We start from the raw sequence: 26,325 nt of genomic DNA on the forward strand, positions 1-26,325 counted from the left end.
TTATTATTATTATTATTATTATTATTATTATTATTATTATTATTATTATTAATCAGCTGTTTTCTTTCTAATATGGAGATATATTATTATTATTATTATTATTATTATTATTATTATTATTATTATTATTATTATTATTATTATTGTTCAACTGTTTTCTTTCTAATAACCAAAGTGACCGTTGTATTATTACTCTTGTTGTTTTTGTAGAACAACAACGGGAGTAGAACGCAACCAAATTATCTTTAATGTTCTCTAATATCTCGACTGCCAACATAAACTGTTCAGGAGTGAAAAAAAAGAAACAACCTCACACTTGTTCCCTCCCCCCTCCTGTTTTTTGTGGGGTATGCGATATGCAAATTCATCTAGCAGATCAGTTTGCATCTGACAGGAAGAAAGTGTTGTTTCTCTTTTATTCGCTTATTTACAGCAATTTTGTTGAGTGCTCGTCTTGATAGGAAAGCGGCAGTAGGTGCTTGCTTAGTGTATGTAATGCGGTAATAGCGCTAAATGCGATCATTATCTAGTTACTTTCAAGAACTGCTTTCGTCCGGTGAAAGGGAGTTAGAAATGGCTTTAAAATTTCTCTCTCTCTCTCTCTCTCTCTCTCTCTCTCTCTCTCTCTCTCTCTCTCTCTCTCTCTCTCTCTCCTTGTGACAGTGAAAACTCAAAACATGCTGAAATGAATTGGGTACAACAGCTGCTGTCATATGTTACTGAATGTCAGCCTTATGAAGGAGAATGCTTTGCCTTAACGCTAATGTACGATAATTTCTAATGTTTTCCAAGATGGCACTTTGAGGTTCGTTTCAAACCTTTTCATTTTACTTTAATTTACTCATTCCTTTTTACCGAATGTTGTACAGATGAAATGCCAACTTAGTCTACACAGACACAGTCGAGTTATGTCTGCGCTAGTGAAACTTCCATTCATTCAGAGCATAAGTCGGTGAGAAACTAAAGTACATTTACAGTGAGAGAAGGGCAGTTTTGATCGAGTATCCAATGAATTGTGGTATTCAGCTTATTTTGAATCTATTCAGTATTATTTGAGAAGGTGGTGAGTTCAACTAACATCAGATTCAACAGATGCTTGACTGAGTCTAATTGTGTATTGAAGGCTGCATCAGTAACGTCGTCTTTGTGTTCGACACACTAACCACTGTCCCTGCAACGCCAGAATCCATGATCAGACATATTCGCATTATGGAACTGTGAAAAGGTAAAGCATTGATATAAATTTTGTAAACAGATATACGACGATATTAAAGCGGAAAATCAAATGGAGGGCAGTTTCTTCAGATTTTTAAGAAGACAATTGCTACTACTTTGACATTGTAAGATCAAAGTTCACAAGCAATAACGAGGGAAAGAAAGAATTCTAGTGTTCAGGGGGAACACGCAACAGTCTTATATAAATAAGTAGCTTCCGAATATGATGTTTTGCTATATTTTGAAGGAGAACGAGAGGGAGGGAGAAAGGTGATAGGACAGCAAAAGAGAGGAATTAGCATAAATTCGCTTAAAGCTGAATAGCGTACAATTAAGAGTGACTCAGATTGCATATTATCTCACTAATGTGACCGTAGAGAAAGCAACATCCAGGTATGAGTACCTAACTATAAAAACAGCATTGCCGGAGGCTTCGTCAGAAGACTAGAATAGGCGCCCATAAATTTTCTTGCAGCTCGTACTCAGAAAGGCTAATTGCCCTCATCATGTCATCTCTCGGATCGTCATTATTGCTTTGCAAAGTGAATGCGTCTTAACCTTGTCGCATGACGTAACGCTCGAAAGTAACTGAAAGGAAAAGGGGAGTACAGTGAGTTGTGCTACAGTTCTTCGCGGTAAAGGGAGAAGATCAAAAGTGGCGCGATTCTTCTTCTCCTCTTTCCAATTCTTGAGAAAGAAAGTCTGTGGCTTTAGTCGCATAAGGTTTTTTGACGAATTCTTGTTGTAGGCTGCGTGAGGATTCTCTGGGGTGCATTAGCTCCAGTATTTGTTATTGTCGTTTTTGTTGTTGTTGTGATAATAATATTAATGGTAGCAACAAGAACAGCACTGGTAATGGTAGCAGCTGTAGATACTGAAGTTTAAGTGTACCGAGCTCTGCTAGCTATTGTTGACGCAGTTGCTCTTGGTTGTATCAGAATAACTGCATTTGGTATGACAGCATGAGCGTTACCAACAGCATTAGAAACTTTAGAGGCATTTGAGTCATGTGCAACATAAGAAACTTTTGAGTTTTATAGTAATACTATACTAGGGTAAGAAATTTATAATCGAATTTTGAATCCCATATTTTCTGTAAAGCTGATGATATGCATAACGACAACAATAGCAACAATATCAGTAACTGTAGTAATAGTAGTAGTAACTCTGACATTCCATAAAAACTCATGAATATGTATGATGTCACAGATTTCAGATATACTAATAGGAGTCGTAATAGGTGTAGTAGTAATAGAAGTGGTCTCAGTAGCAGTAGCGAAGGCAACAGTCTTAATAGTAGTATTAATGGTACTAGAAGTGGAAGTCATAGTGGCCGTTACTGTAGCTGACACGGTTCAGCTGAAGCCTGTTTGAGATCTTAAAAGAACTTAAATTTTTCATTTGGAGGCTCCAAAATCCTTTTAGAGGCTTTAGCATCGGTAAACTATGCACACATACCCAAGAGGGCACAGAAACAGTTCCCCCTCTCATCCTGTGAGAGGCTTAGCGCCAGTAAACAAATGCACACATTGTTCAAGAGTGCCCAAAAAGGTTGAGTCACTTAGAATAGCAACCCCTGTGACCTTTAACTTAAATCTTCTTTGACCTTTTGGGTGGTATGGGCGTGGTATGCTTGTTCATGGATGTTGTCAAAGATTAAGAATTCTGAATAGGTAGGATTGTAACAGCAATGAAACAAAATTCAAGTAAACAGCAGTATTGAAGGTAATACGATAGATTTCAGCAAGAGAGCGCAGTAAGACTTTGCTGAAGTCAAAGCTGTAACTAATTACCTTCAGCTATGTTACATGAGCTTCCTTATTGTAATCTTCTGATAGGCCTTCTTGAGGACCCCCAGTGACTCACTCCACTCCTCTCCTTTCAGAAACCAGTAGGACTACGGAAGGCCTACAAGATGTCGAGGGGTAGACGCCGGAACAACCTGAAGGCGGACCACTGAGAGGGGCGCGTTGGATGCTGCCCTCCCTCCACCATGAGGCTGAGGCTGAGGTTGAGGTCGCTGTTTCTCCTGGCCCTTCTCAGCACCTGCGTCGTCATCTACTCCTTCGTCGGCGTCCACTTCGGGAGCCATCTCGAACTGAGCGGCGAAAGTCACAAAGCCCGCCGTGTCGTGGCCAGGATTACTGCCGATGTGAGTCATTTTTCGTTGAATAAGCCAGTTCATAAAATGAATGGGATGCTGGGAAATGAATAACTGTCAAATAAATGAATGGAGAACTGGGTAATTGCATACTTAATTTGTAGATATATGGGGAGTTGGATTAGTAAATATTTTGTAAATAACGAAAGGAGAATGGGATAAATGAATAACTTGAATAGATGAATGCAGAACTGTATAAATGAATAACTGTTGAATAACTGAATGGAGAGTTGTGTAAATAAGTACGTATTCATTTACTAAATGAATGGAAAATCGATAAATTAACACTTGATAAATAACAGCATTAAGAATTGGCTAAAGAAATAATTAATAGAGTTGGGTTAATACATGATTCCTCAGTAAATAGATGGAGAGTTGGGTAAAAACATAATTATGGGAAATTCGGTAAACTTTTGATTAATGAATAAAAATGAATGAATCGTGTAAATAAATACTAAATGAGTAAGCAAATGACTGCATGGGTTAAGTAACGGAAACTTTTAATAATATATAGATAAATGGATATACTGTTAGCCTGGTGGATAATTAAATACTGAATTAAACTAGGGATAAATAAAGGGATACCTCAAGGGAAAATCATCCGCTGATTAAATATTTATATTAGGGAATCAAAAGTCGAGTATGTTGACCACTTAGAAAACCACATGCAAATGACCATAATAAGTGATGAATAAATAAATAGGCATTAATATAGAGGAGGATATCCATGCTGGTTCATTCCACGCCCGGAAATTTGTATCTCGAAATATTTTGCGGAGTAATTATTGACAGTAATTGAAATGTAGCATCTGCTAACTCACGCGTAACCTGTGACGTAATTTAGGACCGTCGTTATCTCTTCTGAATATTTCTCAGCTTATTTTCTTGCATTGGTGGATTTCTGCTTTTGATTGTCCTTTCCTCCGCTTCCTTTTCGTCTCGTTTTGACAAGAACTGAAGACATTCGTTCGCCGATGATTGTTAACGAGAGAATGCATTGTAATTGATATCAGCGGTCTGGAATGTAAAAGTGATTAGTTCAAATTGCTGCTAGACTATGATTACTTCTGACTATACATTCGGTAACGACACGCGATAATTTTTTTATTCAAAGAAATCATTCGAATGAGCTAATATATATGTATATATATGCGTGTATGTGTGTGTGTATATATATATATATATATATATATATATATATATAAAATGAGACCCAAGTTCGAACCCATCTTCAAGCAAAAGATCGAAATAGAAATGGCGCGCACATGTACTGGAAGGAATAAGGAAAGATTTTAATTTGAAGTCCGATGGTAAGGGCAGCTGAATACCCTAATAGAGTTTAAAGCCAAAGCATGAGAAAAGTAAAGGAAATGTTATTTAATGTAGATGCTTATTAGACGGGCGAACCAATTCCTTTATATAGGCCAGAATAGAAAACCACAAGGAGAGAAGATAGAGGGGAATATTATTATTATTATTATTATTATTATTATTATTATTATTATTATTATTATTATTACTGTATATATGTACACCCATGAGACGACCAGGTAGGACTGTACTGTACATGATTTCAAAAACTCATATGATTAATTAAAAATAACTCAGGAAAGCTGCATATGTGCAATTAATAGCACAATAACACTCTGAACAGCTGCATATCTTTAATTAACTACCACATATCAAACTAATACAGTTAATAATATATAAGCCATTATTAAACCAGTAACCAAACCAAGTAACTGAGTAAATCAAAACCAAGCAAGTTAGTTACTACACAGGCCAGGGTTTGAAAATTCGGGTCAAGTTGTCCCCCTTCACCCAGGATGTTAGGACGCTTAACTGGGCAAGAGAGTCCATTACCCGGTGAAAAGAACTGATTTTTCAAGTAAATTTGGGAAGTGGAGACTTTTCGGGTGTTACAGTGGCCCCGAGAGACAATACAATCTCGGAGGAAACGATAAACTGCAAGATTTTGCAATCCCAAAATAAATATTATCAAACCATTCAGATTTAACTTTTAAAACCGAAATTCTCTCACATTTTGTCGTTTAAGACTGTCTAACTAACCTATATCAGAAAATAAAAGATATAAAGTCAGAACAAATCTACTTATAAGTCATTCATGAAGAAAATTATCATCATTAATTATTAATTACTTCATGCTTAAAACCAAAGTGAAAATTATGTTATACTTTTACCCCGATGTAGGAAGTTAGTTTTCGTGACCCCGCTTTAGGAATTTCTAAGAATTAGTGGTTATCGGTTCGTGCGTCGAGCTTACTGTGGTACAAGCCACGCCTCTGGAAGCCTTGAGATGCGGCTTTAGTGGAAGAAATATAAGAGTTGCATGATGAAGGATTAAAAAGGTATACAGAGAGATTGAGTCAAACACTTGTTTCCACGACATACCTGTGGTATTGTAAAGCTTTTGCGATACGATCGATAGAAGGTCAAGGTAAATGGACTCTTGCTGCCTCTATGAAAGTTCGATCATTAGAGACCGGAAAAGTTGTGTAGTCAGGACGTTCAACAGTGCGGCATTAGAAAACGTCGTGCAATGGAATAAACTGTAGTTTCCAGAACTGCACTGATGAAAACCAAGAAACAAGTACAGACGTTCGAAATAAAGAAGGGAACAAAGACGGAGGCAGATAATTCACTGAACACAACACCCAGTGACACTGTAGCGCGGCTGGCCACATGATATGATTTATCAATGTAGGGTGCACTTACTGTGACGTAAGCATCTCTTATGCTCTTGTTACGTGATAACTTGTAGCAGATAAGCATGGGTTAATTGTGGTCGTCTCTGTTGTCACTCTCCTTGTTGTTTATTTCACATGCTAGTGAGTATTTCACTGATATAAAGAAAATCGCCACATCAGTGTTACATAACCGTGACAGTTGAGTGATCACCAGATTCAGACAGTTTTCGGGTTAAGTCACCCGTGGAAAGTTATATTCTTTGAATTCCTTTCCCCCGGTCTGAAAATTAAGACGTGAAATAAATAACAGAAATAATAAGGGTGGTATGTGAAAAAGGCCCCGTTACTTTAGTCCAAGAAGAATGAATGAGTGGGAATCGCTTTTAAAAGGAGATACCAGGGGCCGGATGCTGGGGAACGGAAAACAAGGGAGAAGATGAATGGGGAAACTGGAAGGAAAGGGATGAAGTGAGGAACAATAGCTTTAAAAAATAGGAGAATGGAATAGAGAGAAAATAAGATCGTGGAGCTGTTATTGAATGGAAAAATCCACATTTTAATAGGTTGAAACATAGTAGAAATGAGGCACTGGAGTTGATAGAGTGGAGTGTTTTGAGTTTTATGATGAAAGAGGAAGAAAGTGAGGAACTGAAGCTGAAAGAAAGGACTGCTCTGAGTTATATTATGGAAGGGTGAGAAAATAAAGTATTGGAGCTGAAAGGATGAACTGCTGTGAGCTGTATTAAGGAAAAGAAAGGAAATGAGGTACAGGACCTGAAGAAAATGGACTGCTGGGTGGTAATGGAGCTGAAAGAATGGAATGCTTTAAGTTATATGAAGGACGAGAGAGGAAATTGGGTACCGGAGCTAGAAGAATGGAGTTCTGTGATTTTTATAAAAGAAATGAGGTACTGGATTTGAAAGAATGGACTGCTATCATATTAAGGCACAAAAAGGAAATCAGGTACTGGAGCAGAAGAATAGTGCTATAGGTTTTACGAAGGAAAAGAAAGGGAATGAAGTACTGGAGCTGAAGGAATGGACTGCTGTGAGTTATAGTAAGAATGAGAGAGGAAATGAGTACTGATAATAAGAGAATGGGGTACTTTGAGGTATATTAAGGAAGAGGGAAGAAATGAGGTACTGGAGCTGAAAGAATTGAATTCTGTGAGTTTTATGAAGGAAGAGAAAGGAAATAAGGTACTGAAGCTGAAGAGAATGGAGTGTAGTGAGTTATGTTAAGGAAGAAAAATGCAGTAAGGCACTGGAGTTGAAAGAGTGGAGTGACATGAGTTTTATGAAGGGAGAGAAATTAAATAAGGTACTGGAGCTGAAAGAATGAAGTGACATGAGTTTTATGAAGGAAAAGAAGTAAATACGGAACCGGAGTTGAAAGAATGAAGTGCTGTGAGTCCTATGAAGGAAGAAAAAGGAAATGAGGCACTGGAACCGAAAGGAATGGACTGCTATGAGTTTTGTGAAGGAAAAGAAAGGAAATGAGGTACTGGAGCTGAAAGAGTGGAGTACTATTAGTCATATTTAGGAAGAGAGAGGACATTATGTACTGGAGTTGAAAGAATGGAGTGCCATGGGTCTTATGAAGGAAGAGAAAGGACATGAGGTAATGGAGCTAAAGAGAGTGGATTGCTATGAGTTTTATGAAGGTGTAAAAGAAGGAACTGGTATGAGGTCACGTGAAGGAAATGAAAGAATGTGAAGTGCTTGAGCTTAAAGGAATGTACTGTTTTTATGTTTATGAAGTAATAGAAAAAGAAATAGACTGCTTTATGAGGAAAACATTTAGGAAAAGTAAGGAAATGAGATACAAGAACGGGGAAAAGACTGACAGATCCCCAAGGTATGATGATGAATTAAGTGAAAGTATTAAATATGTAAAAATCTGATTTAAATTTCACTCTACCCCTCATTCTCTCACACGCACAGACATACACACTCTGCACACGCACACCCGCACGCTTATGAGTTACCTTATGTATAACCTAAAGATCATAACACGGAAAATAAAAATACCATTCTCTTCACAGGACCTAATAGCCTTAGGTAGGTATTCGGATCCAGTCGCCGCGCCGATCGTAATCCAGAATAACGGAAGGAACGCCTTCGGTATACAGACAATAGTCAATAGTTCGGATATCAGAAACCTAGACATTTCAGCCCCTGCGGGAATTGAGACGAGCGCCAAATCTACCTCCACGGCGGGAGAGACTTCTCTCTTGAGCCAGGCGCCTCTCGTGGCTCCTGGGTCCCTGAGCGCCTCGCCCCTTAAGGAAGCAAGCCGCGCCCTGCCACCCGCTGCTGTAGCTGCCCCACCCGCAGAGGGGAATGAAAAACCCTGCGACGGAGGATGTCATTTCCGGCGACTTCGAGAGCAGTCGCTGGCCGTCCTGTCGCAAGTGCGAGCTCGGAAGATCGAGAAGACTTTGGAGAAGGACGGGAAGATCACCCGGACGCTCATTTGTGACCAAGCTTGCAGACTGGCCCAGCTGAAAAATCGGGGAGCGCATAGGGGCGGCTATTCTTCAAGAGTGCAGGTAACCTCTTTTTGTATGGATGAGGATTTTGTGTATGAATGTATGTGTGTATGCGCAAAATACCATCAAGAAAAATGAAATGGAGGATATGGGCCTGACCGGTTTCGTCATTTAATTAAGGTTGCATTTATACAGCATATGCTAATGTGGGTTATACGTATATATGTATGTATGTGTTTATATATACATGGGTTATTCTACATTTTCTATTTGTATATATCTTTGTATGTATGTATATAAGCATGCATAGATGGGATTTTTCTTCAAAAGTACTGATAACATTTTATTTTTGTTTTATGTATGCATGTATTAGTGAGTTATTTTCATGAGCACAGGTCACCCTTTTTATTTAAGCATGTACGTATGTATGTATGTATGTCTTGCACGATATATGGTTCAATATATCTTGTATCAAAAGATATGCAACTATTGTGTATATATAGTTAAAATGTGCACGATGTGATATGCATTATGAGCATGTATGTATGCATGTATGCTCAGCACAACATGCTATACATTACATCATATACAGATATACAATATGCATGATTTAATATGTATTATGGCTTTAATTGGCAGATTTTAGACATTATTTTGGCATTTAAAAAAAAGGATAAATGAATGTGAGTATTTTACAGAAATGAAAGTATGTCGTGTTGATGCATTTGTAAGGTCAAGTAGTAAATTTTGTGAGAAAAAAATATTATAAATGTAATTCCAATGCAAGGATTAAAGTTAAGTGTGAAAAGATTGAAATTTTCTTCCTTTAATGGTAGAGATTTATCTAACGTAAAGATGAAACCGTATTTCAGTCCATGATCAGAAAACCTTTTGATGATATGAGAGAAATCAGTGGAAACTTCATCGATTCTCTTTCCAGGCAATATGTTGCCAACCGTCTGGTCATTTTCATATAAATGGAAGAACTAATTCTAGCAAAATCTATTATATATTCTAAGAAATGGAAATACATATTAGGAAGAGCGGTAAAGTGAAAGAAATTACATAAGTTTGTTTTACTTTCTTTTATACATTTTTTTATTTTCTATTATACAATATTGTTTAATTTTCTATTATACAAATTGTTTGGCTCTCTCTCTCTCTCTCTCTCTCTCTCTCTCTCTCTCTCTCTCTCTCTCTCTCTCTCTCTCTCTCTCTCTCTCTCCACTAACAGGGACACTATTAAGCTGAAAGATCCTTTTCTTTTCAGGTTGAAAATGTCACTTTACCAGATTCTTGGACAGTCACCCGTGAGTTAGTTGACCGTCTAACTGCAAGAAGGAATCATGTTCAGAAGGTATGTACATACGGTAGACCACCTCCATAATCCCTCCCCCCCCCCACACATACATACACACCCTTCTATACAGGTAAAATGTTCGCACAACGAATACAATCATACTTGGCACATACAGTAAAGTCTGTTATATTTTGTCCGTCTGAACGAAAACGTTGTCATTTCCTGGGAGGATTTGAAAAGACAATTAACTTAATGAAAAAACGTAGAAGTTTTCTGAAAAAATTGTCACTTTATTATTGATATTTTTAACAAGCTATGAAGGAAATATTTATATGAATTCGTAATGAATGAAATATAAAATTTAGGCAAAAGGCCAAGCTCCAGGACCTATGAGGTCACTTAGCGCTGAAAGGGAAATTGAGAGTAAAGGAGGTTTTAAAGGCGTAACAGGAGGAAAACCTCGCAGTTGCGCTGTGAAACAATTGTTAAGTAAGGGTGGAAAGTACGATGGAAGAAAGGGAATATGAACGGAAATACAGTAAAAGGACTGAAAGGGGTTGCAGCTAGAGGGCAAAGGGACACCGCAAAGAACCAGAAGTAATGCCTACAGTGCAGACCGTGAGGTGCACTGACGTGGTTATATGATTTTAGTTCGATAGGTCTGCAGTGTATTATTGGTTGATACTCCCCATCTATCAGAAAGAATATCCATGATTTTCGAAATGTGCACAGGTCTGAAAAAAAATTAGGAAAAAAATTTTATAAAATAAAGAAATATTCAAGCTTGTTAAAATGATAAAAGGTCAGCAAAAAATATACGCTAAAACCACTCTTGCTTTTTGAAATGCTTGCAGGTTTGCAAAAACTAAAAACACAGTTTTATTAGCCAAATAAATATTCACGCTTGTTGAAATGTTCACAGGTATGGAAAAGAGAAGAATTTTATAACCAAAATAAATATTCACGTTTTTTAAATGTTTACAGGTTTAAAAAAAATTTACCAAAATAAATATTCACACCTGCAGAAATGTTGAACGTTATTAACAAAAACATAATTCACGCGCTGTACAGATTAACGAAAAGTAAAAAGGGAATTTTATTACCAAGAGCAGTAATCACGGGTGTTGAATTTTTTGCATTTAAAAAAATGGCATTTTTATAACCAAAAGAAAATTTCTCATTTTTTACTATGTTTACAGGACAGCAAAAAAAAAAAACATACAGTTTTATCACCAAAAGAAATATTCACGCTTGTTGAAATGTTCACAGGTTTGCAAAAAATACGGACTAAACAAACCAACCAAGACGTACCAGCCTAACGCATGGGAGTTCTTGATCAACGCCAAGTTCGGGCTGGTGTGGTGCAATGTATTTAAAGCTGCGTCTTCCACCTGGTTCTACAATTTCAATCTCCTGGCAGGATTCACAGAGCAGGAACTCCTTCACGCTAAGGAAACGCCCATACAGCTGGCCAGGAAGCGGTATGCAAGGTGAGAGATCTCTCAAGCCTTTTTTTGGGAAAAGGTAATTTTATTCGCATGCGCAGTGACTACAGAGGTCTTGATTATGTTTGTTTTCACAAAGTCCACTGCATTCCTTTTGCAGACCGACCGTCGAGGAACTGCAGCAGGTCTTAAACTCGACTCGACAGCCGTTGTCCTTCCTCATTGCCAGACATCCTCTGCAGAGGCTTGTGTCAGGATACAGGTAGGAGCGAATACATTCTTCTGTGTTCCCTGAATCTCTTGCGGGTTCTTTACAATTAAACTGAGTATAGTGTTTTAGTTTGTCTGAAAATTGCAGTTACTAAACAAATTGGATTATATGATTGCACCATAACAAACATGTCTTTAGTACTAAGTATGATCAGCACTAAGAAATTGCAAATTGCTAGAAATTGAGATTGAATAATGAAATGTGAGAACGCATGTATCCAAGTGGTACTTGATACTACCAATATGCAGACAATGCATGCCAGATCATGATATGAATTTATAATTTCCTCATTCAGGCCAAAGAATAATTTGTTTAGGACACGACTCTCTCTTTGGCGTACTGACTTATCAAACACCAGCCATAGAAATCAAGTGTGGATTTGGTTATGGCATGTGATGCAGTGATGCCCAAGAAATACCACAAGTTCAAAATAATGTTTCAAAATCTCTTTCTCAGCAAATGTGTATTTGAGGTTAAAATAAATAGGAACACCATCATATCCCCAACTCTAAACTACCAGTCCTTTACTCCTTTCAGAGACAAGATCTTGTCAGGGAACCGCTACTACAGCAAGCTCGCTCGCACCATCCTGCGCCAGTACAGAGACTTGGGGAAAGGGGAGGAGAGGGACAAACCGCAGGCCTGGGCAGTTTTTGGGAGGTCGACCCCGAGATCTATTGTGCCTTCCTTTCCTCAGTTCGTTCAGTATTTGCTCGACGAATCAGCCAGGGGACACAGACTGGATGAACACTGGACGCCCGTCAGCGAGTTCTGCACGCCATGTCTGGTGGATTTCGACGTCTTTGCCAAGGTCAGTAGCTTCCTTCGTTTCAAAGTCCTTTTCCTTTTACTTGTATGAAAGAACATCCATCCGGGCGAGGAAGGGAGTAATTTCAACACAAATCCTCCAAAATTCATAGTTCTCCATCTTGACCTGAGTAGCGAATTGTACCCCATGTAGACATTTGACTATGGTAGGTTACAAGTAGGTTATGGAAAAGACCTAATGAGGTCTTTGCCATCTCTCTCCCTATATATATATATATATATATATATATATATATATATATATATATATATATATATATATATATATATATATATATATATATATATATATATATATATATATATATATATATATATACATACATTTACACACACACACATTCAAAGATGACATCATTGCTTTTGCAGTTTCACTGTATTTCAGTTATGTGTATTCCTTATTGATAAGCATTGCATTAATGGGTCGTTAATGTTTACGTTAACGTTTATGCCCAGCATAATAAAGAACTCTATATACAAAACTATGAAAAGGGCAGCTAAGGAGAAAACCCCTAAGTTTCATTGTACTTAACGCAATTTTCTTTTGCTTTACTAATGTCAACATTTACACGCAAATTTAGTTCCTCTTCGTGCTATTGCTCCACTTTTTCCTTTCTTCAAGATTAATAAAGCATTTTTAATTACAACATGTTAACTAAAAGAACATCTAAACGAGCTTCTTAAAATTATCGTAACTGCTTTCTTAAATTGTAATGGGACATATTAATATGTTTTGTTCCTTCTTTTCGACTCTGTGTAAGTTCACTATTTATCCAAAATTTGCGTCTCCTTGTTTATTGCCTGTGCTCTCCACAGTATCACTTTTATCCTGATTTCTTCATCTCCCTCCAGAGATGCTCTTAAAGTCTCCCTCTTTAATAGGTTATATTAAATTATGTTAAGTTAGTTAAGTATTTAGTAAGGTTTTGAGAGGCTTTCAGCTAATAGATTTCAATTGAGCTTTTGCCAGACTTCAGTGTGAACATTTATGCTATATTTGTTTTTTTTATGTTATTTACCTCTCACATTATTTAAAGAATAGCTAATAACTCCACCCTCATTTTTAATAAGTGGTTTGCTGGGAGAACTTTAAAGGTAAATAGCAATTCGTAAACGTGAAAATCTATTTCTCATCAGAAGATTCTACTAACTGTGCATCCTAAAAGCTCATGCAGTTTTATATTTTCAGGTTGAGACTATGGAAGAAGATGGAAATTATATCATCTTTTCAGCTGGTAAGTAATAAAGAAGGATGAGCACACCAAGTTAGTAGTAAAAAACGCTCCAGTTACAAATTTCCATTTGATTATGAATGACATTTCATTTGATGTTTATTGAGGTGGTTTTGTCATTTAATGTTTTGTTTGGCTGCAATTAATCAAACTCTTTGAACCGTCTGCTCAAAAAGGAACAGCCCGCGTTGGCACAAAGTCACATCAATCAACCAACAGGCTTTTGTATGCTTAATAATAAAACAACTTGTGTTCTTCACATTGCAGCAGAGACCTTTAAAACCATGGCAGTGACAAATAAGGTAGCGAATAAAAATATAAGTTTATATCATTTTAGAACATCGTGCCATGAAATGCTTGTTTTTTACGATGAAAGGAGAATGGTTTGTGATTTATGAACAGGTGCAACACAAGGTGATCTGAAGGCCATTAATGAATAGAAGGAAAAGGGTAGGGGAAAGAACACATCCATGATCCACACAACTAGAGGTAGGGAAAGGGGCAGATTTAGCACCATGAACAGCACCAGAAATAGATTAGTCTGATAAGAGACTTGTGGTGAGTTTAATCAGAGAATTCACACGATCAAGAGTGACTGTGCCCTACCCTTACAAAGGCCTCGGAAAAAATTTAAAGTATTCAGAGTAAAAATATGAGTCATCAAAGTTCCTGAAAGTGGATGGCTTGATGTGAGTAAGGTATGAGAGAAGATCAGTTGATCATGCATCGTGTTTATTATTATTATTATTATTATTATTATTATTATTATTATTATTATTATTATTATTATTATTATTATTATTATATATTATTATTATTATTATTGGGAGGGATGCCCTCACGTAGACATGCTTCATCAACGATAATTCCTGCTTCCTCCAAATTTAATTTGTAACGATATTTTTCAAAGGAAAATTTTTGTTGCAAATTACATTGGGCTAAGGCAGCAGTTATCTTACATGAAACGTTATTATTATTATTATTATTATTATTATTATTATTAGTAGTAGTAGTAGTAGTAGTAGTAGTAGTAGTAGTAGTAGTAGTAGTAGTAGTAGTAGTAGTAGTAGTAGTAGTAGTAGTAGTATAAAAATATTCTTTACTGGTGAGATTAGAGGCAAAAATAAAAAAGATAGAGACAACAACACCCCTTCGATAGAGGTTGTATTAATGAAGTCTTCAAAGATAAAGGAAAAACATCAATGTTCAGAACGAGGCCAAAAAAGAGAGCAAAGTACCTGGGGAAAATGAACTATCATTCTCCCGGAAGAAACTAAGATGAGATTGCATCAGACCCACTGAGTTTTTCTTCAGCATCCCAAAAGATGTTGCACTCTGAGGTGATACTTGAAGGAGTTTAGTAGGATTCTGAGCAAGAGGACAGCAAGAGTGACTTCATGAAAGACACTCTGAAGCAAGAGGATCGCCTCTTAAGTGTTTGTGGCAAGAGGAATCAGTCGCAGGTGAAAAGTGACCTTCATAGGGGACATTTTGAAGCAAGAGGACCGTCTCTTAAATCATAAAGGCAAGAGGAATCAGTTCCAAATATTTTTTCTTTTTGTCTTCCAGGGATCCAGGACGTCATTAAGCCCAAGAGGATCAACCGTTCCAGGAACGAACCAACAGACGCTGTGGCTGACAAATTCCTTTGTCAGTTGTCTCCGAGGCAAATGGACGGACTCCTGAAGTTATATAAATATGACATAGAACTCTTCGAATACGATGTGTCCAAATATGTGAACTGTACCCGCTCCTGAGAAAGGGTGAACGTTAATAATGTGTATTGAAATGTGTATATGCTTGATTTCAACTAAACTCAGGTACAAAATATCAATACAGTATATATTTAAGGAGTTATGTGTACTGCAACTTTTTGCAAGCGGTCTAAGCAATTATAGTTATTTACAGTTAATAAATTTTGTACTATAATTTATGCAACTACACACACACAGACACTCACATGCATACATATATACACATGTCAAGCAATAAGTGAAGTGAAAGTCATCCCATTGTATGCAGCTGATGTAATGCAGGTTTACTCTGTATTTCATTGCAGAATATTTCCTACGTATTTATTTAACTGCCCTTATTGGGAGCTTAGCAGGATGTGATACTCCGTGCTATTACGTAGCTCTGATCTAAAAGCTAAAAAGAGGAGAAAATTACACACACATTATATATATATATATATACATACATACATACATACATACATACATACATACATACATACATACATACATACATATATGAGTAGATAAGACGTAACATTACACGAATATATAAATATATTTTGCGTGCTGATACATAACCAGATGTTCACACTCAAAAATATGTTAATGTGCTTTCATGTACTATAAGATACATATACATTTTAACAAAAACGAAAGAGAAATACAGTATATCAGACTTATACGAATGACTCGCACACGCACACAGACACACTGTACATAAGTGTGTATTCTTGGTCATTTAAGTATTATCAGTTTTTATGTATTTTTAGGTAAGAGACACTACGGATGTCTAATGTCTATTTTCTCTGAAGTTTTTTATAGATTCTGTGAATCTACGAGCAGTGTAATCTTCCCATTTTCCAAAGATATCTTATTTCAGTTTCACACGCAAGCTTATAGCAGTAAACAAAATATGAAGAATCTTATGGACGAGTATATTAAGGAATTTCCTTGAAAATGAGGGAATTACCAACTAGAAATGTCTGATAGTTTTTCGAGGATCCTACGCTCAGTGCAATAACAATACCATTCCTTCTTGAATTGAAACATCTTTTATTAGACTTTATAGGAATATTTCATGACAGTATCAGGTTGGTGTGCCTTAGCCTTAGCAATCAAAAGTGATGACGAGTACCGTATTGTCAACCGTGTGATAACGCCTCAGTGTTTTTCATCTTTATATGTGTGTCGAAGTCGATGATTTCGGTCGTTGCAACGCCAGGATCCAGGGTGGAAAAGCGGCAACTGTGGGGATATGTGACTGTGATGGAAATGTGGCAATTATTACTGACCATGACACAGACCGGGAAACTTTCAGTTCCTTTCATGTCGGTTACTTGCTTCTTAGCCGATAGCGTCAAGTTTAATAGAAAATTATAACCCTTCACGGAGATCCCAAATCTTTGGTCTTATAAATGAACTGAAAGAAAACATCTGCAAGTTTGCCCTCCTTTGAAGGCATTTTTTTTTTACTTCTTTTTAAGTTGTCTTTTTACTTGAACAGCGTAAATACTCGTAGATTGTGATTTATTTCCATCCCTGCTTTTAGACGTCATAATTCAAATCCATAACGCTGTTACTGTCCCTGGGAATTCAATTTGCTTCAAAACAGGGGTCGATGTAAAGTCAGTTTTGCTTTCCATCAAATCAGCGGGTGGGATTTAAGAGGCGCGTTATCTGTCATTTTACCAGAAGAATCTCGTAATGGATCTGTGCATTTTACTTTAGTGTCTTACTCGGTCATATTATCAAGATAATGTCTTCCTCTTTATAAACTGAAGCAACATGTCGATAAGGTTTTTATACAATGTATGCTGGATAACTTGGGCACTGATGAATCCATATACAGTATTTTAGTATAGTAAATCAATGTTGTTGTTACATTATACAGCTGCAACGCAATCATCATTTGCTTAGATTTAGGAAAGGCAATAATTCTTGCTTTTCAAAGAAGTGATGGTTATGGTCTTTGAGATCAAACGGTATACATGGGTGGTCTGCAATACGAGAGAATTTTACTATTAAGATGAATGATTCTGTATTATAAGAAAATGTATATTAAAATTTCGTTACCTAAGGTATAAGGTAGCATTACATTTTTTATTTTTATAATGACTGGTCAAAGGTGTATATCAAAATGTGCTGTAATTGTAACTTTACCAGAAAGGAAAATCAAAATTTCTTCTTGTGCTGATTCCTTGCGAACTACGCAATTTGCAACCTCAATGGTTGGGCATCACGATTTAGTGCATCTGTCAAAGATTTTACTTTTCATCTTAAATCTACTGTTTTGCCAAGAGAAACCACTAGTATTGTCCTGATCAAAGTAATCCTGGTAAAAAGTCTATAACTGCTCCATAATATAAGTGGTTCTTGAGAGTTATTGGTCTTGGAAATGCATTGATCCAAAGGCTCTTAAAAGGGCCTCTAAAAAACAATGCTTTACATCCGCTAAACGTGATGCTCTTAACCTTGCAGGTGTTCAGTGATAAGTGCATCAAGTGTGACTGTCAAAACATTGTCATGAATAAGCTAACGAAGGCCAGTCTGTTAAATGATTCATGTTCATGAGTCGGGAAGTGGTAGGGAAACATGGGATGGAGTCATATCCAGGCCTGTCTTCCAGTCTTCCTTACCGTATGTGATCCAGTGGAAAGACTTGTCTTTGTATATTCCTTATTCTTGTGAGCATTCGCGTAGGTGATGGAAAACCAGAAGAGGCAGCTGTAATAGGAGGAATAAATAAACCATTATGTGCCTTCTTGGTTGTTGATATTTGTCCCTGATAAATAAGAATGGAGTGTTGACTCAGGCAGAGTTTATTTTTCCAGACCTCGGTAAGATACGGTGTTCATCTTTAACCTTCTTAGTGACGTCACTGAGGGGCTATAGAAGTGCTTGATGTCAAAATGATTCATTCTCTTCAGTATTTGTTGTTCTTTGTAAATATACCTTGCCTCCTCCCCCCCCCTCCACACACACACAAAAAAAAATAAAGAACTGGCGATCTTTCCATGTACATCAGTTATACGGCTGGTGTCTGTAATCCAGCCCCTCTCCTTAATCCGTGTGTCTTTTTCTTACTCTGTCTCCCATTTCTTTTCATTCCCTTCGCTTTTCCTGCCAGACCTAAACTCTCTAAGCCGTCTTAAAAAAGGCCCCAAAATTTAAATGGTCTTCTCCGGTTTACTTTAAATGATTGCGGTACCCTCGAGGAACAGAAATGCATCAGGTTAGCTTGAAGCGTTCCTTGAAAGTATAAAGAGAAAGCTGTCTGTCTCTTCATCATCTAGATAGGAAGCTTTTTTATAATAAATGACTTATAGTGGCAGGCCATGGATACCCTATGACGAAAGGGAATTGAACAGAGTCCGGTTGGTTAAGTCGTATATCTTAGTTGTAATTGTAGTTCCACAGAGTGTTAGCAGAAATATATCAAGTAAAAAATGGGCCAAAGTTTCGTCGGCGCAATCTAGTTTTCTGTACAATAACTACAGCGTATAATCAAGACAGTCGAAAAATAGATCTCGGTTTAATGCTGTACGAACCGCGGCCCATGAAACTTTAACTCGGGCCTATCCTATATCGTTGCCAGAAGCACGATTATGGCTAACTTTAACCTTAAATAAAACTCTCGAGGCTAGAGGGTTGCAATTTGGTATGTTTGATGATTGAAGGGTGGATGATCAATATAGCAATTTGCAGCCCTCTAGCCTCAGTAGTTTTTAAGATCTGAGGGCGGACAGAAAAAAGTGCGCACGGACAGATAAAGACGGCACAATAGTTTTCTTTTACAGAAAACTAAAATCTATATAGGTTTATAATTAACTGAACTGGCTTTTGTTGGAGAGTTATTTATTTGGAAATAGTGTGTAGTGACAGTTTTCCTTCATTTTAGCAAAACTTTTTTCACTTAGAAATATCAACCGCCATGGTAGTTGGCGGTTAGTAAAGCCCAGCAACTCTGAGTACACAAATCCCCAACTTTGGACCTCTATAGCTCTGGAAATATTCAACCGACCGGGATGAAACTCTGGCGTTAAAGGTTTCCCACGAAGGTCTTTAATCTTGCCACATTTCATCGAAATCCGTTAGGCCATTCCGGAGATCCAGATATTGATTTTTGGCATTCAGGGGATGTGGTAGGAGGTGGTTGGGTGAGGAACCTAACATATCTGTAGAGCAATAACAGTAAAAGATACAGCCGTGAAACTTGGTTTTTCTGAAAGCTCATATTCTGGAGGGGTGCCTTTCGGGTTTGTTTTTGAAAATAATGAATTTTAAAGGTACAGTGGGCCATTCAAATTAGACCCCAAAATTCAAATTTCCTGAGCTCAGGTACAGACTGCTCACAACATCAGAAGAGAGACCGTTTTAAAATTCTGTGAGCCAAAGGATGCGAACTTGAATTTTTTGGAATTTTACAATAAAAAGGTTTGGGCAACAGACTGAAAAATCCTCATTTTATTCTGCCCAGATATTGTATGAATCCTTTTCAGTCTCATACATACAAAATGCAGAACAAATATATATATATATATATATATATATATATATATATATATATATATATATATATATATATATATAAATTTACTGATCAAGTTCACAGAAGGATAGGCAAAGCTTTAAGCTCTGTATATATTTTTTCCAAATACATTCGTCCTTATAATCAAGATTATTTCTGTGGATCCTATTGTAGACACACACACACACACACATATATATATGTATATATATATATATATATAATATATATATATATATATATATATATATATATATATATATATATATATATATATATATATATATATAAAACCCGTAGGGGATAGCGCCGTCAGTGCACCTCATGCCGTGCACTGTAGGCAGTACTTACGGTTCTTTGTAGCGTCCCTTCGGCCCCTAGCTGCAACCCCTTTCATTCCTTTTACTGTAGCTCCTTTCGTATTCACTTTCTTCCATCTCACTTTCCACCCTCTCCTAACAACTGACTCACAGTGCAACTGCGAGGTTTTCCTCCTGTTACACCTTTCAAACCTTTTTACTGTCAATTTCCGTTTCAGCACTGATTGACCTCGTAGGTCCCAGTGCTTGGCCTTTGGCCTAAATTCTATATTCAATTCAATTCTATATATACTTTAATTGTATGTCTTCAACACTTTCAATTGACCAAATTAGTAAGTTTTTTAGAGAAGACACTATCTATTGAAGCAGTAACTTTCTATTATTTTGACTTCCCGGATTCATCTTTCAGATGACTAACTCAGTGGCCTGGCTAAAGAGTTACTTTTCAACCAAATAAATCCACGCCAATTCGGCCAGCGACCAGGCAGGAGTGGTAGATTCTGACGAAGCACTTAGTAGTGGCAATTCAGAAGAGGCATCGCAAATGAAAAGATTTAATCTAAAAGATTCTAGAACATGTAAGTTGCTTTCACTCATTCCATATTTTGTAACTGATTCTATGGGGAACATTTTAAACCTCTGAATTTGGTGTATCCTGTATTTCAGTCATTTAACTATCAAAATAACTTGAGTGCCGCGTGAAACAGCTGATGACAATATGCGTTGTAACGGAATGTTTATTATTCGGCTTTTTAATATTATGAACAAGTAAGGCATGAGAAGTCTTCAACAAATAAGGCACTTGACTTTTACCTGAATACGTTATGTCTCCTAGCGGCTGTTCGTTAACAGTTACAAGAGTGAATGTATGTATGAAAATGCTCCCTAGACAGCTACAAGTAGCACAAATAAATTTCAGTAAATGATACCTTATATTTTAAGGTTACCAACATCAGCCGCAGGTGAAGATATATCTACCTAATGCCTAATTTAATTAGTCCTAATCCCATCATCCTTCTGATGACCTGACAGAAAATTTGGAATTACTGTGTTTTGAAGGATGTGACTTGATATTCAAAAGTTAGGCCATTGCTCCCACTCATCATTTCAAATTAAATAAAGTTATGAAGTTTATTATGATTTACAATGCCCAAGCTAAGAACATCGAAGCTAGAGGAAAGTTCAAGACTATTCTGATTATCTTATAGTTGTCGAAGAGGTACTGGTAACCAAAATGCCGTTTCAGTTCAGAGATGACAGCAAATGACTACTGTGCATCCAAATTCCTGGACAAGACCACTGAGGATGCACACTGAGAACCCAAATCCATTGCTTATCTTAGGAGCTAAAGATCCTTCCTACCTGGTTCATTGTAGGACAGCCAAACCAGCTGTCTAATGCTTTGTGGCATGAAGTCCTTCCAACCTAGTTCCTTGTTTGACTCCAGGCCTTTTGCCTAAGGCTTTGTGGCTTGAGGTCTTTCCAGCGTACTTGAGTTTTATTTTTCTTTAGAACTCATGTCATTGCTGCCTAAAACTTTTATGACTTAAAGTCCTAGTTCCTTGTACATGTAGAACTCCTGAGCCTTTCTGCCTAAGGCCATATGGTTTGAGATCCTTTCAACCTTCTGACAGAAGTTCTAGTTTGTTGTAAGGCATCTAACAGCACCTCCGAAGACCTTATCATACGAGTAGTCATTCTGGCATTAGTTACCACCTCCCAGCAAAAAATGGCACCAAGAAGCCGAAGTTGATGACAAAACTGAAGTCAATCGTGTTCATTACGGAGACACTGTACAAACACGAATATGCGTCATTATACTTTTATACTCTATATGTCTTGTTACCAGAGAAATTCAACGTGCGAAATAGCCTTGAAGAAATTACCCGAGTGTTTTTATGAACTCCGAATCTACACTCGATCAGTCAGGTAAATCTAAAGGGTCTGGTTAATTTCAATGACTGACTTTCATGATCCTGGGGGCGTGGCGAACTTGCAAAGGCACTTAAACATGCTCTCTTAAAATAAAAAAAAATCCATTTAAGTGTGATGGAAGGCGAATCGACATACAAATTGCGAATGAAACTGAATCAGAAGGTCGGGATCAATTTTAAAACTAATCGAGCTGCAAAAACAAGGTCGATCGTCGAGGGAAGGTTGAGTGGAAATGCTAAATACTGGAATTCGAGAGTGTCAGGCGATGAATTTCTTTGGATTACGAATCCGTGAAACTCGCCTGGACAGGACAAAACAGTCTTGCGATGCTTTGAACTTGCGTGAGGAGAGGTAACGGCGGTCAATTGCTCTCTAGTTACAGAAACCATTAACAATCAATTTGTTTTTTCCTATCATAAAACACATCGAACCATATCTGCATAATGGTCTTTATCGTTAGATGCAGCATAAACCTCAACAAAATTCCACATTATTATCGTCTGGGGCCTTGCTTGTGTGTAAAGGAATACCAGTATAATCAATATATCGGGAGAGAGAAATTCATTTTGGTTAAATGGTCCTCAGTTTAAATGTAAAATTGTAATATTTTCTCGAGGCATGAAAAGTAGTGCTAATTCAAATCAAATTCCGTCTCCCATTTTTATGCCAAGGGGTATTTTTGCGATGTTTTCGATGTAATGTTCAACTCCATTAATCTTCGTTAATTGTTCGTGAAAATCTGCACGACATCGCGTGATCTGCTAAAAAACTAAAGTGTACTGAACCGAAAGGAGGCCAATAGTATCGAAAGTGTGTGTGTGTTTTTATTTATTTTTTTTTTATTCTTTTTTTAGAATAGAGAGATGACTCATTCAAAACGCGGGCGTACCATACCTGCTCCGGTCTTAAAAAAAGAAAAATGGTTCTTCTAAGCAAACTCAGCTTCGGGTTAGACCAATCTCACGTACAGAAATAATGGTAGTATGAAATTGAATTGCACGTAAGCCACGAAATAAAACGAGGATTTATTATTATTTCAGTTATCAATAACATACGGTTGCATTTTTTCTGTGATAGACCAGGAAACTCATTAAATTAACTAGCCGTTATCCGAAAAAAATTGTCTTAATAAATGAAAAATAAGAGAAAGTGAAAAGCAAATATGTATATATTATATACATATATATACATATATAAATATATATATATATATATATATATATATATATATATATATATATATACTGTACTGTATATCTTCTTCTTCTTACATTATATATATATATATATATATATATATATATATATATATATATATATATATATATATATATATATATATATATATATATATATATATATATACATTGCCACTTATACACGCCTAACCACATTAAGCAACAAATATCGTTTAACATCGGATTCACTATAACTTCTAGAGAATAAGTTGCACCCAAGAGGGTTATGCTTGAGTGTGAGTTATTCTCAAGGTATAGCGAATTCGGTATCAAACGATGATACTGACTTAATATTTGTTATGACACATACATACACGCACACAAACGCATATTTCTTATTTGCTACACACACACACACACATATATATATATATATATATATATATATATATATATATATATATATATATATATATATATATATATATATATATATATGTATATATATCTGTGTGTGTTTGTATGTATCTATAATCGCAAATATATATGAAGATAAAAATGCCCATAAAAATTATATAGATATCTTGCAACCATGTATTTCGAATACGTGAAATATGGAAAAACGGTAAGTGAAAAGAATATTTTTAGGGTATATGCAGGTGTGGCAATAAGAGGTGGTATGTTGATGACCACTGACCAGGGATGGGTGGAAATGGTTATTCCCTCGTGTTTTGCTCTTCGTTAACTCCCACTTGAGGACGACGATTAAATGCTGTCTTCTAGTCAAGCAGGTGTTCCAGCGGATCCGCCCACCAGACTCTACGCACTAACTCGTCAGGCAATTTTTAAACCTAAGCCTTCCAGCCAAGCAGGTGTTCCAGCTGATCTGCCCACCAGACTCTACGCACTAACTCGTCAGGCAATGTTTAAACCTAAAAGCCTTCCAGTCAAGCAGGTGTTCCAGCAGATCCGCCCACCAGACTCTACGCACTAACTCGTCAGGCAATTTTTAAACCTAAGCCTTCCAGCCAAGCAGGTGTTCCAGCTGATCTGCCCACCAGACTCTACGCACTAACTCGTCAGGCAATGTTTAAACCTAAAAGCCTTCCAGTCAAGCAGGTGTTCCAGCAGATCCGCCCACCAGACTCTACGCACTAACTCGTCAGGCAATTTTTAAACCTAAGCCTTCCAGTCAAGCAGGTGTTCCAGCTGATCCGCCCAGCAGACTCTACGCACTAACTCGTCAGGCAATTTTTAAACCTAAGCCTTCCAGCCAAGCAGGTGTTCCAGCTGATCTGCCCACCAGACTCTACACACTAACTCGTCAGGTAATGTTTAAACCTAAAAGCCTTCCAGTCAAGCAGGTGTTCCAGCAGATCCGCCCACCAGACTCTACGCACTAACTCGTCAGGCAATTTTTAAACCTAAGCCTTCCAGCCAAGCAGGTGTTCCAGCTGATCTGCCCACCAGACTCTACGCACTAACTCGTCAGGCAATTTTTAAACCTAAGCCTTCCAGCCAAGAAGGTGTTCCAGCTGATCTGCCCACCAGACTCTACGCACTAACTCATCAGGCAATTTTTAAACCTAAGCCTTCCAGCCAAGCAGGTGTTCCAGCTGATCTGCCCACCAGACTCTACACACTAACTCGTCAGGCAATTTTTAAACCTAAGCCTTCCAGTCAAGCAGGTGTTCCAGCGGATCCGCCCACCAAACTCTACGCACTAACTCGTTAGGCAATTATTAAACCTAAAAGCCTTCCAGCCAAGCAGGTGTTCCAGCTGATCTGCACACCAGACTCTATGCACTAACTCATCAGGCAATGTTTATACCTAAAAGCCTTCCAGTCAAGCAGGTGCTCCAGCGGATCCGCCCACCAGACTCTACGCACTAACTCGTCAGGCAATTTTTAAACCTAAGCCTTCCAGTCAAGCAGGTGTTCCAGCTGATCTGCCCACCAGACTTTACGCACTAACTCGTCAGGCAATGTTTAAACCTAAAAGCCTTCCAGTCAAGCAGGTGTTCCAGCGGATCCGCCCACCAGACTCTACGCACTAACTCGTCAGGCAATTTTTAAACCTAAGCCTTCCAGTCAAGCAGGTGTTCCAGCTGATCTGCCCACCAGACTCTACGCACTAACTCGTCAGGCAATGTTTAAACCTAAAAGCCTTCCAGTCAAGTAGGTGTTCCAGCGGATCTGCCCACCAAACTCTACGCACTAACTCGTCAGGCAATTTTTAAACCTAAGCCTTCCAGCCAAGCAGGTGTTCCAGCTGATCTGCCCACCAGACTCTACGCACTAACTCATTAGGCAATTTTTAAACCTAAGCCTTCTATTCAAGCAGGTGTTCCAGCGGATCCGCCCACCAGACTCTACGCACTAACTCGTCAGGAAATTTTTAAACCTAAGCCTTCCAGTCAAGCAGGTGTTCCATCTGATCCGCCCACCAGACTCTACGCACTAACTCGTCAGGCAATTTTTAAACCTAAGCCTTCCAGTCAAGCAGGTGTTCCAGCTGATCCGCCCACCAGACACTACGCACTAACTCGTCAGGCAATGTTTAAACCTAAAAGCCTTCCAGTCAAGCAGGTGTTCCAGCTGATCTGCCCACCAGACTCTACGCACTAACTCGTCAGGTAATGTTTAAACCTAAGCCTTCCATCCAAGTAGGTGTTCCAGCGGATCTGCCCACCAGACTCTACGCACTAACTCGTCAGGCAATGTTTAAACCTAAGCCTTCTAGTCAAGCCAGGTGTTCTAGCAGATCTGCCCACCAGACTCTACGCACTAACTCGTCAGGCAATGTTTAAACCTAAGCCTTCTAGTCAAGCAGGTGTTCCAGCTGCTCCGCCCACCAGACTTTACGCACTAACTCGTCAGGCAATGTTTAAACCTAAGCCTTCTATTCAAGCAGGTGTTCTAGCAGATCTGCCCACCAGACTCTACACACTAACTCATCAGACAGTCTTTAAACCT

At 37.7% G+C, this 26,325-nt stretch overlaps 1 protein-coding gene across 5 annotated transcripts in view; it reads left to right on the top strand.

Annotated features, from left to right (window-relative positions):
• The window catches only part of LOC136828722 (carbohydrate sulfotransferase 8-like), a 135,978-nt gene that overhangs the window by 71,567 nt on the left and 38,086 nt on the right, over positions 1-26,325 (top strand). For 4 of the 5 annotated variants that reach the window (XM_067086872.1, XM_067086875.1, XM_067086874.1 and 1 more), the window contains exons 2-9: positions 3,101-3,367; positions 8,130-8,636; positions 9,847-9,933; positions 11,146-11,366; positions 11,482-11,583; positions 12,130-12,403; positions 13,610-13,655; positions 15,222-18,149. In XM_067086872.1, the coding sequence (XP_066942973.1) occupies positions 3,209-3,367; positions 8,130-8,636; positions 9,847-9,933; positions 11,146-11,366; positions 11,482-11,583; positions 12,130-12,403; positions 13,610-13,655; positions 15,222-15,409 (1,584 nt within the window). In that variant the 5' untranslated portion in view covers positions 3,101-3,208 and the 3' untranslated portion in view covers positions 15,410-18,149. Of the gene's footprint in view, positions 1-3,100; positions 3,368-8,129; positions 8,637-9,846; positions 9,934-11,145; positions 11,367-11,481; positions 11,584-12,129; positions 12,404-13,609; positions 13,656-15,221; positions 18,150-26,325 lie in introns of those variants that run through there. The other variant, XM_067086876.1, reaches the window with a different exon arrangement.

This window comes from Macrobrachium rosenbergii, chromosome 43, assembly GCF_040412425.1.
Source record: "Macrobrachium rosenbergii isolate ZJJX-2024 chromosome 43, ASM4041242v1, whole genome shotgun sequence".
Classification (NCBI taxonomy): domain Eukaryota; kingdom Metazoa; phylum Arthropoda; class Malacostraca; order Decapoda; family Palaemonidae; genus Macrobrachium; species Macrobrachium rosenbergii.